This window comes from Myotis myotis, unplaced genomic scaffold (assembly GCF_014108235.1).
Source record: "Myotis myotis isolate mMyoMyo1 unplaced genomic scaffold, mMyoMyo1.p scaffold_m19_p_3, whole genome shotgun sequence".
NCBI lineage: Eukaryota > Metazoa > Chordata > Mammalia > Chiroptera > Vespertilionidae > Myotis > Myotis myotis.
The window spans coordinates 88306787-88324711 of record NW_023416335.1 but is presented as its reverse complement, the minus strand read 5'-3'; the positions used below and the strand labels follow the sequence as shown (position 1 = coordinate 88324711).

Here is a 17925-nt window from a genome sequence, read left to right as displayed (position 1 = left end):
GCTGCTATCTGTTCTTTTATAAAAAAAGTTTGCTGACCCTCAGTCTAGTGCAGCGGTTCTCAACCTGTAGGTCGCGACCCCTTTGGGGGTCGAACGACCCTTTCACAGGGTCGCCTAAGACCATCGGAAAACACATATATAATTACATATTGTTTTTGTGATTAATCACTATGCTTTAATTATGTTCAATTTGTAACAATGAAAATACATCCTGCATATCAGATATTTACATTATGATTCATCACAGTAACAAAATTACAGTTATGAAGTAGCAACGAAAATAATTTTATGGTTGGGGTTCACCACAACATGAGGAGCTGTATTAAAGGGTTGCAGCATTAGGAAGGTTGAGAACCACTGGTCTAGTGGAAGAAGAAAGAAATATTCACAGATCATTATTTTAAAAGTGTGATAAATGATAAAGTTATACATAAAATGATACTTATGGTTTTTTGAGAACTTACAAGAGGTCACATTCTGTCCCAAGTTTTTTTTTACATATGTTAGTTCATTTATTGTTACAACAATTCTATGAAAATATACTATTATTATTATTATCTACAGATGGAAAAAATCAGGCACTAAAAGGTTAGTAACTAGTTGCCTTAGATCACAGGTAGACTAGGAAGGAGAAGAGCCTGGATACAACCCAGGGGATCAGGCCTGGAGGGATTACAGTGTGTGTGATGGGGCAAGGATGCCCAAACCAATACAGAAATTCTTTGTGGAGGAGGATATTCCTGAGTGGAATCTTGAGCAAGGAGTTCCAGAGTAGGATTTAGCTCAAATTGGGGTATTGGGAGTGAAAAACAAGCAGGATAAACACTGAGGTAGAATCAGTACAGAGACTTATAAACAATTAGCTTACTGAGGGGCTAGGGCTCACACAGTAGGTGAGGAAGAGCCCCCAAGGAGGGTGAGAGCACAGTGGCAAGGCCAGGGTCCTGTGTGAGCTCTCCGCTCAAAACCAAGTAGCACAGATATGAGCATCAAGAAACGGGAAAGAGAAGAGCCGTTAGGAGTTTGATTTGAATCAGACATTGGCAGTGGGAATTTAGGGGAAGGTAAAATCAGCTAAACTTGGTAATTACTAAAAATGGGGAACGAGAAAGAGGGAGATGCCTCAAATGTCTCCCAGGTCTCCACCTTGGGGGACTAGGGCCTGAACCTCATCATCTGAAATAGGACAGGTAAGAGGGAGTCCCGGTCATCACGGCAGATGGCGAGTTCAGGTTTGGGAGTGTTGAATTCAAAGGAATTGTGGAACATCTAGGTAAAGGTGCAATGAAATGGATGAATAATATCTGAAGTGGAGTTGTTGGTTGGGCGTCCAGATTTGGAGTAAGCAACACATAGGTAGTAATTAAGCCATGAAAGTTGGTAAGATCACCGGGGGAAGGATGCAGTGTGAAAAGAACAGCGGCAGGTGGAGAAAGAGGAGGCCGGGTATGAGGTGGAAGAAACAGAAAAGAACCAGGCATGGAGGTTCAGGGAGAGAAGTGCCCTTGTGGATATTTTTATGGGGGAGAAATTGAACAAACATGACAAATATAGTAACAGGACTGAAAAATATTCACCAGAGGTTTTGGGGGACATTTTCAGAAGTTGTGGTAGACTTGTGGGGATAGACACTGGATTATGGGTTGAAGGATAAAAAGAAGAGAGCATTTTGGAGGGATTAAAGCAGGATAGAATCAAGTGAGAAATTCTTTTGTTTCTATTTAGGATGAAAGAGATCTTAACATGCTTACAGGCTGAGGGAGGATGCAGATGGAGAGGGAGCGGAAGCTGAGGGGAGAGTTGGCTGATGGGGCCTGGGCCTGAGGAGGTGGTAAGGAAGCATGGATGGGGTGCTCTTGGACAAGACACCTCATCCTCTGAGACTGGGGAAAAGGGTGGATGTGGTCAACGAGATGAGCAGTTGCTGGGTCTCACCTATAATGATTAAAATTTCATAGATTAATCAGATCACAAGTTAGGAGGCCAGGTCAGCTGGTTGAGAGTGAGGAGAGAAGGTGCCAAATGAGGGAAATTGAGGAGTGTGGTGAATGTCTGAAACCTCCATGAAACTGGTCCAGGACAAGGGAAGGTTGATGAGTGCTGAGACCTGGCTGAGGCAACTGACCATGAATTGGAAACATTTCTAGTTTGCACTGTTCTGTGGTTCTCCTCCAACATCTCTCAACGGCCAGTTAATAAATAAACATTTTATAGTTTTTCCATAACTCTGTCTCTTTTCATGGTCCCCTTTTTATCCTCTTCCTGGGCTCCTTGGCAGTCAGAAATCAAGGAGTAGCTTGGGTAGTTAGGATGAGCATGATGACACCTTGGGGGTATATCGGGGACTTGGAGAAGGTGGAGAGAAGAGGGCTGATCTCCTAGGGGCCCCTTGTTTCAGAACCATGCAGAGATGGTGCACACACAGGCATTGGGATGTGGCTGTAGAGGTGTGAGGGCTGCGGGTCTGAGCTTGGTGCTAGAGGGAGGAGAGGTGGTGATCAGGTCACAGCGTTTTGGTGGGACCCCTGTGCTCTCCCTCTCCCTTCGGCACCCTGTTCAGGTGTCTGAGCTCATGCCTCCCTCCTCCCGCCTCCTGCCTCTTTGCCACCTTTAGCAGGCCCTACTGATGTGTCAGGCACGCTTCCGCTGTGCCTGAGCCTCAGACATCTCCTCTCTCATTATCCGTCCCATTGCAGCCAACTCTCCCGTTACAGACCTGTCTGTGATCTTTGATATCTGGTGCATTTATTTTCCCTCTGTACAGAGCCCTGGAAAACCAAGGGTTTGAAATAATTAAGAGAGGTGAAATCCAAGTGAAAGGAAAAGGGAAAATGACCACATACTTTCTGATCCAGAACTTGAATGCCTCAGAGGATGAGATCATGGGGAGACCTCAAACTCTGCTTGTGCACAAAGGTAAGCCAAGAAGAGAAGCCTCATTATGGGTGTGAATATTTTCCCACTGACCATGGCAGACATGTTTAGCGTGGTCCTTCGGTTTGCAGGGTCAGCGTGGGTATCATCCCTCACCACAACCAAGCTGTTACCTTCCATTCGGTAACAGCTCCGGAGAATCAATGCAGCCATTTTGCCCTGAACGCTCTTCCCTAGCAGCCTGGATGTTATGCCATTCCTTGAGCCAAGCTGGTAGACAGTCTAAGGGTCTCTCACACATTTGTTTTCAAGGTTCTTCCCTGTCCTAGAAATGAGCTTTTCCCATGAGCCTCTCCTGCGGCTGGGCGGGTTCCAGAGCCTGCCTCTGCCCCTCAGCCTTGGGGGCTCGGGAACAGGCTTTCCTCACACACTGGAACCTTTCGCCTTCCTCATTTTCTGCTGGCTTCCAAAACTGGCTTCCAAAACTGGGAAGAAGGACAAAATCCGTGACTCACCCAGCTCCAGGAATGACAAAAGAATGAGTTTGGGTTTAAACCACCTAGTGCTAAGCTGGACCAGAGATCACTGTTTGGCTCATTGTGCTCAGAAAAAGCAGCACATGCAATTCAACAAGGGTCTCCTTCAGCTGCAAGGTGGATCCCATCCACCCCAGGTGGTCAGGGCCCCTTAACAAGGATCCAGGTTAATGCTGGGACACACTGACAGGAAGGGAAACCCAGTAGCAGGAGGCAGACCATCATGAACTGCTGAACCAAACTGGAGAACAACATGGATTTATTTGGACAGAAACTAATCTTTAGCTGCTCCAGGGTCCTGCAAAGAACAATTTCTAAATCCAGTGGTTTCTCATTTACATAGTTAATGTATGCAGGATGTGTCTTTGGGACATGAAATATGGCTATTATTCTTATAATTGGGGTAATACCAACAAACAGATGGGTATTTGAAGGAATTTTAAAATTGTTTTCACAGAGCTTTTATTCTAATACCAGCTCACTTTAGTGGCCTTGTGAGCTGCTATTGGTTTGGGCCACATTTTACTGATGGAGACACTGAGATAAATCTAAACTAAAAACTAGAAATAGCTGGCTAATGAAAGTCAGGAGCCGCCCTGACTGCTATGCGAGCTTTTGGTCTCCAGATTTCTAGGCTCTAGGGGCCTTGCCCACCAACCTCATCTTCTTCCTCCTCCATATCCTCCCCACAATACAAAGGGTTGCTAGAGGGGGATAAACAACCATTTTTTCTATTTTTTCTTGGTTATCAGAAGCAGACAAAGTGAAGGGGGTGGGGTGTTTTGCCCCCTCCTCGTGGGAGAGAAGAAGACAGAGCTGAAGGCTTTAGCACCAGGACCAGAAAGAACCTTGCTCAGAAGGCGTGCCTCGCTCAAACCTGGCACTACTTTCTCCCATTCCCACTGCAGGGGTTCCTAAACTTTCCAGTTTGAAAAACGGGATTCTAGGTCTGGGTCAGTAGAATCTAGCCTGCTTTCAGTTCTGAGCTGGAAAAACCAAAGAAAAGAAAAATAACCAAGTAGAAAACTTGTAATGGTGCCTCAACTGAAGATCTCAGTATGGACCCTGAGAAACAGGGGAGTGGGGGCGGGGGCAGAGAGGGAGAGGTCGCCTCTCTCAGACGCAAACAGTGTCTCTGTGCAAACTGGGAAGTAGGTAGCCCCCAGGCACGGCTTATAATAGAGAGTCACCCCTTCCTCTGGGCTGACACCAGCGTCCCCCCACCCCCGCCCCGGCCTGATCCCCTTGGCCAGGTACTAGTACCTCCAAAGAGAAATGGCACAACCTAGTGTGTGGAACCCAGAGTGGAGGTCTCAGCTTTCTTTTTGTGCTTCTGTGCATTTCCCTCGCCCTTTCCTCATCGGCCTAGGATTTCCGCAGGCAGCCTCAGCCTCCAGGCTCTGGGGCAGGGGTGCCTGCCCTCCTGTCCCCACTGGAGTGCAGCCTGGGAGGTTCCGGCAGGAGCTAGAAGGGCAGCAGACCCTGGCTGACACTGCTTCCTAAATGTCAGAGGCTCCGGAATGTGACCCCACTAACCAGCAGGGGCGGAGTTTCTCAAAGCAGGTGACGGAGGAGGGGATGCAGAAGCACTAAGATGCATGCAATGCGCTTCCCAAGGGCGCCTCCTTCTCAGATTGGCTCCCACGGCGCACACACACACACTGGCTTTTCAGGCGATTCAGGGAGGCCTGGGAGGGACACAACAAGATGGACTTGAGGAGATTTGAATGCGCACCCCGTGCTGAGAGCGGTAGACCAGCAGGAGGTGGCAGGCGCCTCAGCAGCGCCTTCCCCCTCTCAACCCGCCTTGCCCCTGACAGAGGATACCCAGGAGGCAACAGGAACAAGAAAGGATGGCGTCCAGGAGAGCTCTTCCCCAAGCCTTTTTCCTTTCCCCCTTTTGCTCTCCAAAGCAGGGACTTGCTCCTCCTTCTTCCAGGTGGTGAATGCATTAAACACACTAATGTCTTGTGGCCTCCCCAGCAGTGATGTCGCCCAGTGGACGCTCCTGTCTGTCCAGTCCTTCGCGATGGGCACCTGAGCGAATCCCAGGGGCTGCTCATGTCAGAGGCACCGCTAGGGAAGGCTGCTCGCACGTGTGTTCTCACTTTTCCTTCTCCTCATGCTTTTTGGCAGGAGCTAGTGCTCAAGAAAGTCAAGACAGCGAAACTGTGGTGGTCACAGGGGTCATGAGGTACACAGACAGCCAGCAGCCGCTCCGGCCCAGAGACGCAGGCCATGGTGAGTGCCAGAGCAGCCGCGAAGCCCCAGCGCTGTGCTGCGCGTGGAGAGGGCTGCGGGCTCAGAGTGCGGCTCCTGGGAGACAGAAAGAGCCAGAAGGGCACAGCTCGGGCGGAGTTTGGGGTCCTGGGCCGGAAGCCTTGGACTAGCTGCTTACTGCATTTTGAATAAGTTTTTTAATGCTTTCCCACCCACTCACCTCCCCACCCCAACTGTCCCAGGGAGGCCCCTCTGAGTATCTCTAATGCTCAGAAAAACTAATAGTCTCCACGCCCCCACTAAATGAAGTTACTGTGCACACTGCCCGCAGTGCGGGCCTCCTAATGAGAAGTGTGGGCGACCTCTCGCCTTGCCACCCTATGGTGCTTCATAGAGGACCCAGATCCCTGGCACTGCCACAGAGAGTTGGCCCCGTGATCCCCCTCCGCACTTTGTCCTTGAAGGTGGGAGGGCGGGGAGGTTTCTCCCAATTCAAGCTGCTCTCAGCTGCCCTGGTGAGCCACTTGGCTCCCTCGGGAGCCATGCTCGGGCACAGCTGGGTTTTGAGGGTGGGTCACAGGAAATGATGAAGGGCCAGGGAGGGCCTGCATAATGAGTCCCTGTAGCAGCAGCACCCCCACACCTCTCCCTTCTGGGTTGTGCAGCCCCAGCCACCCTCTCCCTTTAGGGAAACCCCACTTAAACAACCCAAATGGAGTGAAGCTTTGAGACAAGGTCGCAGGGTATGTCTGTGACAGAGTACAGTGTCCCAGGGATTTTTCAAAAACCATCCGTGGTCACTGAGAAAATGTCATAAGACAATGGATAATTCATGTGAAGAATTAGAACAGTTTAATGATTCATATACTGAAGAGTTAGCTATTGTTACTTTTATTAGACAATGTCTCTTAGATTGAGTGTCACTTGAGCCCTTGGCATTGGGCATTGCCCAGATGCCTGAAGACTTCTCTCTAGTTTGATCCCAGTGCCTGAGGTTGAGGGAATGATCAGCACCCTTCTGTTCAGTTCTGGTGAGAGGAGACCAAGCACAGCTTTCCTCCTCCTGATCTGGAGACAGGTGGATCCTTGGATTCTGGGAAGCTCGAAGTGGACTTTGTGCCCTTACCCAGAGGCACTTCCTACAGTTGCATGCTTCTGAGAGTGCTCAAGCTCCAATAGCTGTCAGTGCTATTACAGTATGGAATTAGTCCCATGGCTATTCTCAGAACACTGGTAAGAAACTAGAAATTCTGAAAGGTCATAACCTATCTAATAAAAGAGAAACATGGTAATTAGCCGTACCGCTGCTACCCTTCCCATTGGCTAATCAGGGCGATATGCAAATTAACTGCCAGCCAAGATGGCGGCCGGCAGCCAGACAGCTTGAAGCGAACATGAGGCTTGCTTGCTTCAGTGATGGAGGACTCCAACATTCTCCGCCTGCCGCTGCCGGCCTCTGAGCTTTCAGTTTGAAACATTGTTACAAATATAGAAGCTAAACAAAACCCCAGAAACCTGCTTTCAGCCAGCCAGAATCTCAGAGCTGGAGTTGAAACAGTGTTTCGATTATAGAACCCAAACTAACCAGATACCTGCTTTCAGCAGCTGAGGCCTCAGAGCTGGAGCCAAGCCTCAGAGCTAAAGCTGGCCCAGAATAAAAAGAAAAAGAAAAAAAGGAGCGGTTGGGAGCTTCTGTCACCTGCCAGCCTGAAAACAGCCCTCTGCCCCTCACCCAGACTGGCCAAGCACCCCAGTGGGGACCCCCACCCTGAAGGGTGTGTGACCAGCTGCAAACAGCCATCAGCCCCCCACCCAGGCTGGCCAGGCACCCAAGCGGGACCCCCACCCCGATCCAGGACACCCTTCAGGGCAAACCAGCCGGCCCCCACCCATGCACCACGCCTCCATCCTATATAGTAAAAGGGTAATATGCCTCCCAGCCCCGGGATCAGCGGAGCCTCGAGGCCTCCCGGCACCGGGATCAGCGTGACAGGGGGCAGTGCCCAAACCCCCTGATCGCCCTGCAGCTCTGTGTGTGACAGGGGGCGGGGCCACAACCTCCCTATCCACCCTGCTCTGTTCGTGACAGGGGAAGGCGCCCCAACCCCCTGATCAACCCTGCTCTGTGCCTGATAGGGGGGAGGTCCCCAACCCCCTGATTGCCCTGTGGCTCTGTGTGTGACAGGGTGCGGCACACCAACCTCCGCCCCCCCCCCCCCCCACGGGCCCTGCTCTGTGTGTGATGGGGTAGAGCCATAACCTCCCCATCGGCCCTGCCCTGAGTGTGACAGGGTGCAGCGCCCCAACCCCCTGATCCACCCTGCTCTGTGTGTGATAGGGGCGGTGCCCCAACTCCCCTATCAGCCCTACTCTGTGAATGACAGGGGTTAGCTCCTCAACCCCCTGATTGGCCCTGCTCTGTGCGTGAGAGGGGGGAGCTCCCCAACCCCCGATGGGCCCTGCTCTGTGCATGACAGGGGGCAGAGCCCCAACCCCCTGATTGGCCCTGCTCTGTGCGTGACAAGGGGTGGCGCCGCAACCTCCCCATCAACCCTGCCTTGAGTGTGATGGGGGCGGTGCCCCAACCCCCGAATCGGCCCTACCCTGAATGTGACTGGGGGTGGCATTGCAACCTCCCGATCTGCCCTGCTCTGTGCATGACAGGGGCCGGCGCCCCAACTCCCCAATTGGCCCTGCTCTGAGCCCGACCAGGGGCTGCACCTAGGGACTGGGCCTGCTCTCTGCCACCCGGGAGCAGGCCTAAGCCAGCAGGTCGTTATCTCCCGAGGGGTCCCAGACTGCGAGAGGGCACAGGCCAGGCTGAGGGACCCTGCCCTCCGTCCCGAGTGCACAAATTTTTGTGCACCAGGCCTCTAGTAATTTATATAATAGCCCACAACTCATAAGCGGGAGAAATAAGACTTGATCTTTAGGCTTGTTTGTGTGGGGCAGACCATGTCCATGTGAGCCCTCTGAGTAACAGGCCCAAATGATTTTGTTTACCCCAAGTGGGATGCTGCTGCACTTGGACTGCTTGGCTTCACAGTGGCCCAGCCATGCTTCTCTCAGATCCTCTGGGCCCCATTTGAACAGATTTCTGATTATTGGGTGTGGCTGGCAGATGTATTAATATGGAATAGCTGACACACTGTAGGGACTGATAGAAAGTGCAACATGAGCCAGAGGCTTGGAGAAATGAGAACCAAGCCAGTGCGCCACTGGGCCTCACGTTAGCTATCCAAACCCAGACCTACCGAGTCAGAACTGCTTTTAACAACTTCCCCAGGTAATTTGATTTTGAATTTAACCCAACACAGGCTTCTTCCTTATCTCTAATGGTTGGCAGCAGACACAGATTTTAGCCTTGACGGTTTTGTACCACCTGCTCTCAGCGCCTGGCCTTTCATTGAGGTTTAGGTCCCAGTTCTCATGGGGTTTGGCTAGGTCTCATAATGTCATACTTAGCTAGGAGGTAGGTGAAGGCTGCCAGGGTCACTGCAGAAGCCCCCACTCTCACCTGTAGCCCCAGGGCCATTCCGCCTGGCCCCCACGTGGACGTCATTATGGGAAAGTGTTTCCACCAGTAGCCCAAACCTGTCAGGGCTCCCAAATTAAATGGCTGTTAGATCCTTCTACCTTAGAGATCTGCCTGTTTCCCAGGCACTAGGCAGTCGGGAAAACATTCCAGGCTCAACTCATTGATCACGTCTGCCACAAAACTCACAGGGTATATTACCTGGTTGACAAACTTATGACCGCTCTCCAGGGGCATTTTCATCTGACTTGGCTCCCTGGTGTGGGAATCAGCCTTGCTCCCCTGTGAGGACTCTTGCTCCTGTGAGGTCTCAGGGTCGTGGCAGCACACGCAGCTGCGGTGCGGCAGGAGCACGCCACCTGGACCCCTCTCGAGGGCCAGCTGAGATGGGATGCTCACCCCTTCCTTCAGCTTTCTCTCAAAAGGAGGCCCATCCAATGTCCGCCCATCAGCTGGGGCAATCGGAAAAGCTCCAGTGGGACCCAGGCCGCAGGCTGCACCCAGGGCCTCATTTGCACTTCAGTAACACGCCTTTCTTTCACTGAACTTTGTATCTGGGTGTTAGATCATCTCTGTGGAGAAACTCCCCAGTGCAATTAAAGGGGAGTATTGAGCCAGAGTGAAATCAGTGTGTTGACTTGGATATTTGAGCAACCACCTTTCAGCAGTGACTTAAAAATTGGCCTTCCAGCTGTCCCTGCTGGCAGGCTCTCCCGGCATCTGCCAGACCCCTGTTAGTGTCTTTTTCAACTTCCAGCTTGCTTCTACTTGTCTCCTAATGGATTTCCCCAGCGATTATAGAAATGGGTTCCAGGCTGACCTTCATAGAGCACTTAGGCAGGTAGCCCTGGCCCCTCTCTGTTAGTGACCCCTCCTTATAAATCATAGGCCCAGGGTGTCCACTTGCTGGGTTCACGGCAGGTGAAGTCAGTTTGGAGGCCTTCTTCACCAACTTCCAATTGTTCCTCTGGTGGGTATTAGTGGGGAGGGTCCCTCTGCTGACTGAGGTTAGGGGTTCGCAGCCTGCCTGCTGGGGGAGAGGGGGCTGCCGATTCCTCCAAATTAGACTCTATTTTCTCAACAGGAAGAACTTCCCCACAATTTGTAGTCCCCCTGATGGGTGATTCTTGGATGCACTTGTGGTCACTTACTGCCAGGTCCTTGCCCCTCACTTTGCAGGGTCTTGACAATACAAGCGCTTTCCCCAGACATGTCTGGTGACCTGGGTCCAGCTGGCTTGGAGCCTGGGCCTCTAGTCTCAGCATTTCAACAGCCTTCCTGAGGCCTTTGTAAGTGTGGCTGTTAACTCCTCCTGACCTTTTCTGCTTGGGGCTGATGAATGGCAGAGCTGTTTTTAACCTCAGTCTTTCTAGGAGTTGAGCTGTTAACACAGCAATGTTCTATAGATGCTTTAATTCTCTATTCTGAGGGCTGAGGTCATAGACTAGGGCTGGGCCCCTAGTCTCAGCGTTTCAACAGCCTGCTTTCTGGGGTACCTTTGAGAACTGGATGAGATATTACATGTCATCTGAAAACTGTAAAGTGCAGAAGACATGTCAGGAACGACAGCCGCTTAATCACTTAGGGACCCTATTGTTGAGAATTCATTCACTTAACAAATCCATGAGTCTTGGCACAAAACTGTAAGAGGTACTACAGGGGTTTAAAATAATAAAAATGAGCCCTGCCTGAGTGGCTCAGTTGGTTAAGCGTCATCCCGTACACCAACATGTGGTTAGATTTCTGGTCAGGGCCATTCCTAGGTTGCAGGTTTGATCCCCAGTCAGGGCTCATATGGGAGGCAACCAATTGATGTTTCTCTCTCTCTTTTTCTCCCTTCCCCTCTTTCTAAAAATCAATTTAAAAAATACCCTCGGGTGAAGATTTAAAAAAAATAAAAATGATCTGCTGCACAAAGGGGCTTTAGATCAGCAGGCAGGAGATGCACATGGAAGTCAGGACTTCAGCCTAGTGCAAGGTGCTACAGGGCCAGCTTCGAGCACAGGTGATGCTGGATAGACCCCAAAGACATGGAAAACCTTTAGGAGAAGGTGCAGGTGACGCAGGAACAAGGATGTGGCCTCTGTGATCTCTAGAGAATGCAGGGGCTTCTGAGTGCTGGAGAACGAGTCCTCCAGGGTGTGGCCTCTTTTGCCTGTGGGTAGACATAGGAGGCAAGGGGGTGGGTGATTCTAGAATGGCAACCCCTCCTGAAAGCTGGGGAATCCATTGCACCCTTTTTATTTCTAGGATAAAATTCTCCTGCTGGTGGAGTTTTCCTCCAAAAATATCACTTCTAGAATCCATGGCTCCTTTCTCTGTTCACACCTCTTGTATGGTCAACTTTGCCCTTTCCCCAGAGCAGGTGGATTTATTGTAAAATTAACCCAGACAGAACCAAGTGAAAGGACAGGGGGTGTTCAGCACACATGGAGAGCAAACAGAGTAAAGGCCAGGAGGGGGCCAGGCTGAGAGGTACAGAGGGACACGACGTCCAACCACAGGCCCATGCTGGGAAGTACCGGGAGGGGCAAAGCCTAGACAACTGAGACAACTCAGCTGAAGGTCTGACTTCAGGCTCAAGCCAACCCCCACCCAATATGATGGAGAGTCATATTGAAACCAAAATGTGGTTTCCCATATCTATTCTCTCTAGGAGTTTAGAAAAAGGTACAGAATTCATAAGAAATTATTTTAATTGCCAATGTAAGAATCCCTTATTATAACCCCAAATCATATACTTTATGACCCACAGAGCCTTGCCGGTAACAACTGGGCAATGACCCAAATTCCACCCACATTCCTAAAAATAATAGCATTTCCTGAAACTTCATATTGCTATCACTCCTGCACCCCAAGTTCCTATAGGTCCATACCTGCAAGGACACTGCTATTCCGTGGTCGGCAAACTGCGGCTCGCGAGCCACATGCGGCTTTTGGGCCCCTTGCGTGTGGCTTTTCCACAAAATACCACCTGCAGGCGCGCACGTACAGTGCGATTGAAACTTTGTGGCCCATGCGCAGAAGTCAGTTTTCGGCCTGGGCGAGTCTATTTTGAAGAAGTACTGTTGATATTTGGCTCTGTTGACTAATGAGTTTGCCGACCACTGCTATAGGAGAACATGACTCATGTGATGGTTGTTTTCCATAGAGAAAAAGATTTCTTTTGCAACCATTCTTTTAATTTAATCAATTTTATTTTATATTGAAATGGGTTTCTGTGGTGCTATTAATTCTTTACTAGGCTGTGTTAGTTTGTTCAACTAAAGAAGGCTTATTTGTTCGTTCATTTATATCATAGAGGGAATATTTAAATATTATATTTTTAAGCAAGAAAGTACAGGTAAACCAAAAGAAGACAGAAAAAGCATCAGTAATTCCATCAGAAAGACTACTATCAAAATTTTGGTGCCTATCTTCCCAGACTTGTATATGTGTCTATGCATGTGCATGTGTATACATATATACTTTTTCTTATAAAATTGGGATTGTCACATATACAGTGTTCTGTAACTTGACAGGTCATGACTTTCTTTTGAACATATAAACATATTTCAAAACAGAGAAGAGACCTTTTAAAAAGACGTATGTTCTTCACATGGTACATATGGTACCATGGTACATATGGTGCTTCACATGGTACACTCATTTCCCATGCAACTTGTGCTGTCACATATCAAAAGCCACAGTGACATCGCAACAAATGGAAACCCAGTTACCTTTCACTTCTGCACATTTACAACATACCTGCAAGGACCCTGCTATTCCGTGAGAACTTTCAAAGAATGGTTAATCTTGTTCAATTTAGCTTTGGTATTTAGATTATTCCAGATGTCTAGATATCAGTAATCTATGGATGATGTACATTGTAATTCTCAATGAATCATAAAACTTAATTAACCAGAAGGCAACATTTCCCAATGTGCACAATGAGCATTTAGTATAGGAAAAAGATGGCACTAATAGGCAATCTTAGAGGGTGGTGACCAATGTGTATACATATATACTTTTTTCTTACAATGATCTTGTGGGAGCAACTGATGATGTATGAGAATTCATTTCAAGTAAACAAAGAAATTCTTCCACCATCTGTATTGTGGAATTAGATTGGGGTTAAAATGTCAAATATATACGGGTAGAAATTTCAAGAGAGTCTTGCAAGTCTGGGCTGACCAAGTCTGCTTTGAATTGTCAGGCGGCACTGACTCGCACTTATGGAGTCATCCTTGGCCTGTCCAGCTTCAACACGCCCTCTCAGTTCTCGTCCCAACACAAGCCTAGCACGTCATCTTTTTCTCCCTGTTGACCAGGAAAATTTTCCTCAAGGAGTGAAAAGGAAAGAGGAAAATTAGTTTAATAGAAATGTAAGAAAAATGGGAGTAGAAATGGAGAAGGTACAAACAAGAAAAATGAAAAATGGCCAGGTTAGAAGAGAGAGAAATATGCTGTGGAAGTGAGAGAAATAAACCAGTAAAGGGAAGCTCAGTGGAAAACTTTTGAGAAGATAAATTAGAAGGGAAAAAACAAAACAAAACAAAACAGAAAGTGTTGAATAAAGGGGAGACTAAGAGATATGAAAAATGTTATTTTCTAGTGTTGAGTTTACTTCTAGAATTCCTTGTGTGAGGTTAAGCCAGAAAATAGATTACTCATCTTGGTTACAAAGAAATCATGGTGCTGTCTGGCAGTGGGCACACATTGTACTCAGACCCTGAGTGTTGACAGGTGAAGGCAAAGTTTTCTTTGCTATATTTCCTCCTTTTTTTCTTAAGAACTCCAACCCCTTCTGGTTGTTTTTATTTTCATTAGGGTAACCCTCAACATTTGGTAAAATTACAAAGACGCAAAACAAATAAATTCTGTGATCATAGTATTATTTTGTGGATATTTTCTCTCATATGTCCTTTTAACAGTTCTGTGAGTTGAGTGGGAGATAGATGTATTATTTAGTCTTTTACATCTGGAGAAACTGAGGCACAGAGAGATGTTGGATGGAGTATTGATGAACATTTATAGACCTGGAGGCAGACAGCTATATCTTCTCAATAAAAAAAAAATTACATTTCTATCTGCAATGAACTCCTTTTTTTCTTTTTTTACAATGATACCAAAACCAAACTGATCTCAAACTTTTCAAACACTCTGTCCTTATCATTTATCTTGCCTGTTTCCATGTTTGAAAATTTAATTCCTTTTAAAATTATAATATTGTTTACATCTCAAAGAAAAACAGTACCATAATAAACCCTGTAATTTCAAGTGAAAGGAATAAAGTGTTTGAAGTAATAAAACTAGTAGACAATTAGCAAAAAAATAAATAAATAAAACCCCATACCTGAAAAATTAATAATTTTCAAAGACATTGCTGAACACAATTCCGTCTTTCAATGACAGAAGTGAGGGGAGGCTGTGGTATAGTGAATGTGTAGCTAAGGACATCTCCACTAGGCCAGTTCTAGTTTGGTCATATCCTATAAAAATGTCACACTTGAACCTTGACTCCTTATCAGATTAGCCCCAATTTATGCATGAGCTAAATATGCCATATGAATCATTTCCTGGAGTTGCACCAGTGACATGGTTCTAGGTGTCCCAGGAACTGCCCTCTTCTTTTCTAGAAGGTCCTTTCCCAAATTTTCACCTCCTCCTGGGCCTGAGACTGGAAAGAGACTAGGGAGAGGTTTCTACATGTATATCATCACTTACGTTCATTAGTGCCTAGTACATTAGCACATTGAGCTTTGTCTCAGTCTAATTGTGATGGAAACTACCCTTTGCTTTTTTATCTTAAGACAAAGTTAATCCAGAGGCTAAAGATAGAAGCCCCTCTTGCATTTCCTGATGTCTAGGACACTGGAGCCTCAAATATAACATGGGAGCCTCTCTGAACTTGAATGTCTCTGGAACAATGGTTAGTGTAAAACAAAGAAGAGGGAATGCTATATGACTTTAAAATCTTAGATGCTGACCTTTCCAAATGAAACTGCAGGGGGAGCAGGAGGTGGAGACAGTGTTTCACTCCTTCTCTGAGTCCTCTCCCTCCCTCCTCGCTGTGCCTCACAGAGCCAGGGGCTTTTCCAGTGCTTTCTCCCGGGTCATCTTTCCATACTTAGAATTAAGAACAGGCATCTTTGAGTTGTACTCTATGTGGGGCACTGTGCTAATCACTTTATATACATCATCTAATTTAATTATCCCAGTGACCCGGGGAGGCAGGTATAATCGTTATGGCCCCACTTTTCAGATGAGGACAAATGAGGCCCAGAGCTGGTAATAAGGAGCAGTGGCCATGCTGGGTATGAGCATTTGCCTCTGTGCTGTTGATGTGCAGACCCCTTCAGGGGTGGGGAAAGTCTGGCTTGAGGGTGGTATAAGGCCTGCAAAATCATGTAGTCTGGCCCTGCCAAAGCAATAAGGGTGGTTAAATGTTTGGCCAAATACAGCAGGGTGATTTTTAAGTTGATCGTTGTGTATAGCCTGGGGATGATGGTATAAATATCCAAATGGCCCTTGGCAGAAAAAGGCTCCCACCCCTGTGGACAGTCGCAGAGCAGCAAGTCTGGATGCTCGGTGCTCGTATGTGAGTTACGGACAGGGAAAGATTTGGTATGTGACCAACAAGATGTCACAGTGTGGAATGAAAAAAAAATAATGTGGCAACACGGCTGAGGCCTGTATGCACCTCTTTGGCCTGGGCTGTGAAGATGGGCTCCTGCCCAGGAGGTGGGAAAGAAAGCCTCTGGTGCCCACACCGTGTTTTCTGGGGCCTGGCTTAGGCAGACACCCCTGATGCAAAGACCAGCCTGAGGCTTGACTGATTCACTCACCCGTCTGTCTTGTTTCAGATTCTGAGGAATGGATGCCTGAAAGGAGTCCAGCGTCTGGACAGGACTCTGTGGAGGCAGCTGAGAGAGAACCATCTTCAGATCAGACAGAGACACATCCCTTTGTTAATGACACTCTGCCCTCTGGGGTCTGTGCTCTGTTGTAACAGAGGGGAAGGGAACACCTTGATTTAATTTTCCCCCTACTCAGGTTTATGGTAACAAAGTAACTTCTTTTCATTCCTCAGCTCAAAACTTCTTAAGCTGCATCTCTTCCTCACTGTCCCTTTGAGAATAAAAGTCTAGAAATGAAACACAATCATGACAAGTTTGGAAAATGTGCTTTTATAGTCTCAGGTCAAAGCCAACTTTGAGACTTTGGGTCTTGATTGTTATCATAGGTCAGAAGTTTGGCTGTGGGGTTGTTTCTGTTTTCTTCCAACAGGAGTGAATGCCTTTCAGCTCCCATCACTGTGGCTCCACTGAATCCCTGCCTCTGAGCAAAAGCCCCAGTGGCCACCTTCAAAGGACACCCTGACCTTGGGCCTTGGAGCTCATTCCATGCAGTGCCTTGTTTTAAATGATGCTGGGATTAGGGAGAGGGGAGGAAGGAGACCCAGACCCCCAGTTTATGAATCGTCCCACAACACAGCCTGGATGGGAAAGGCACTCAGCCAGGAAATAATTTTCATTCCCAGCCTTAGAAATTGCATGAAGCAATAGAACAAAAACTGCACTCCCCAGAGATGTCCTGAAAGTAAAGTGGGGGAGAAAATGTGAAAATCACAGGAAGGGCAGAGTTAGGAGAGAGGGAATCAAGGCAGAGCACAGCCAGACGCCCAGGGCCCTTGGCGGGCTTCCTTGACGGCACAGAACGCTCCTGCACTGCTTCCCGCGGCAGGCGTGGGATCACCTGCCATGGAATGGAGAGGGTTGGAAATGTTCTCTGAGGTGTGCGGCGTGGGGAGAGGGCTGCAGTGCGGTGACCTATGGACTGTGCAGCTGTACTTACTGTCTGTGAAAGATATATGTATGTATATATATTGGTACCTGGGTAATAAAGAAAATCTTAAGGGCACACAAAATTTTGTGATTCATGCTTATTAGGTCCTTACTTTTCTCCAGAGGCATTAACTTTCAGCTCTTCCGAGGAGGGCATGGGCTGGACCTGACTCTGTCCCCAGCCAATTCCAGGGGCAGGAGGTGAAGGAAAGGTGATGAGAGTTGAATAACTTGATTCATTCTTCTAGATAGCACCTGTGTCTTGTCTCTAAAAATAGGCAGGTGTGGCCCATAGTTTCACAGGGCTACAGTCTCCAGATTAGACTGAGCAAAAAGTGCTGAGTCAAGAGGTACGGTTTTGTCCAAACTGCACCACCTGATGGCTTGGTATCTTAGTTTCAGCCACTATAAAATGGGTTAGTGGCAGCTGCCTCACTTACCCCACAGGTGTGTTTTTTGTTTGTTTTCTGTTTTTGTCTGTGTGTGTGTGTGTGTGTGTGTGTGTGTGTGTGTGTGTGTGTGTGTGTGTGAGTGTATTTTAATGGGGTCATTAAAATACAAGAGCCTAAAGATGAATGTGATACAATAATAGTAATGACTAACATTTGTTGACCATCCGCCACATGCTAGGCGCTGGCCTTGCGCACATGTTACACGTTATTTCTGTTCCTGACAACAACCTAGTAATAAGACAGTTCTTCCAGATACTTGACAGATGAGGAAACAGAAACTCAGGGAGATTTGGTGGCCTGAGATCACGCCACTGGTACCGGTGAATAGCTTAGACTGGACATGTGCTGTTTATGTTATTACAACATCAAAAAGGACAGGATAGCCCGAAGGTATGGACCCTGGAGCCAGGTAGAAGCAGGTTTGAATCCTGGTTCTAGCATCTACCAGGTGTGTGAGTTTGGAAAAGTTGTTTAACATCTCT

General features: G+C 47.9%; 1 protein-coding gene across 1 annotated transcript in view; it reads left to right on the top strand.

The window, feature by feature from the left end:
* The window catches only part of LOC118650478 (guanylate cyclase soluble subunit beta-2-like), an 88555-nt gene extending 71488 nt beyond the window's left edge, over positions 1–17067 (top strand). The window contains exons 14-16 of the mRNA XM_036298920.1: positions 2765–2916; positions 5547–5651; positions 16011–17067. Of these exons, the coding sequence (XP_036154813.1) occupies positions 2765–2916; positions 5547–5651; positions 16011–16156 (403 nt within the window). The 3' untranslated portion in view covers positions 16157–17067. The remainder of the gene's footprint in view (positions 1–2764; positions 2917–5546; positions 5652–16010) is intronic.
* The last annotated feature ends 858 nt before the right edge of the window (positions 17068–17925 follow it).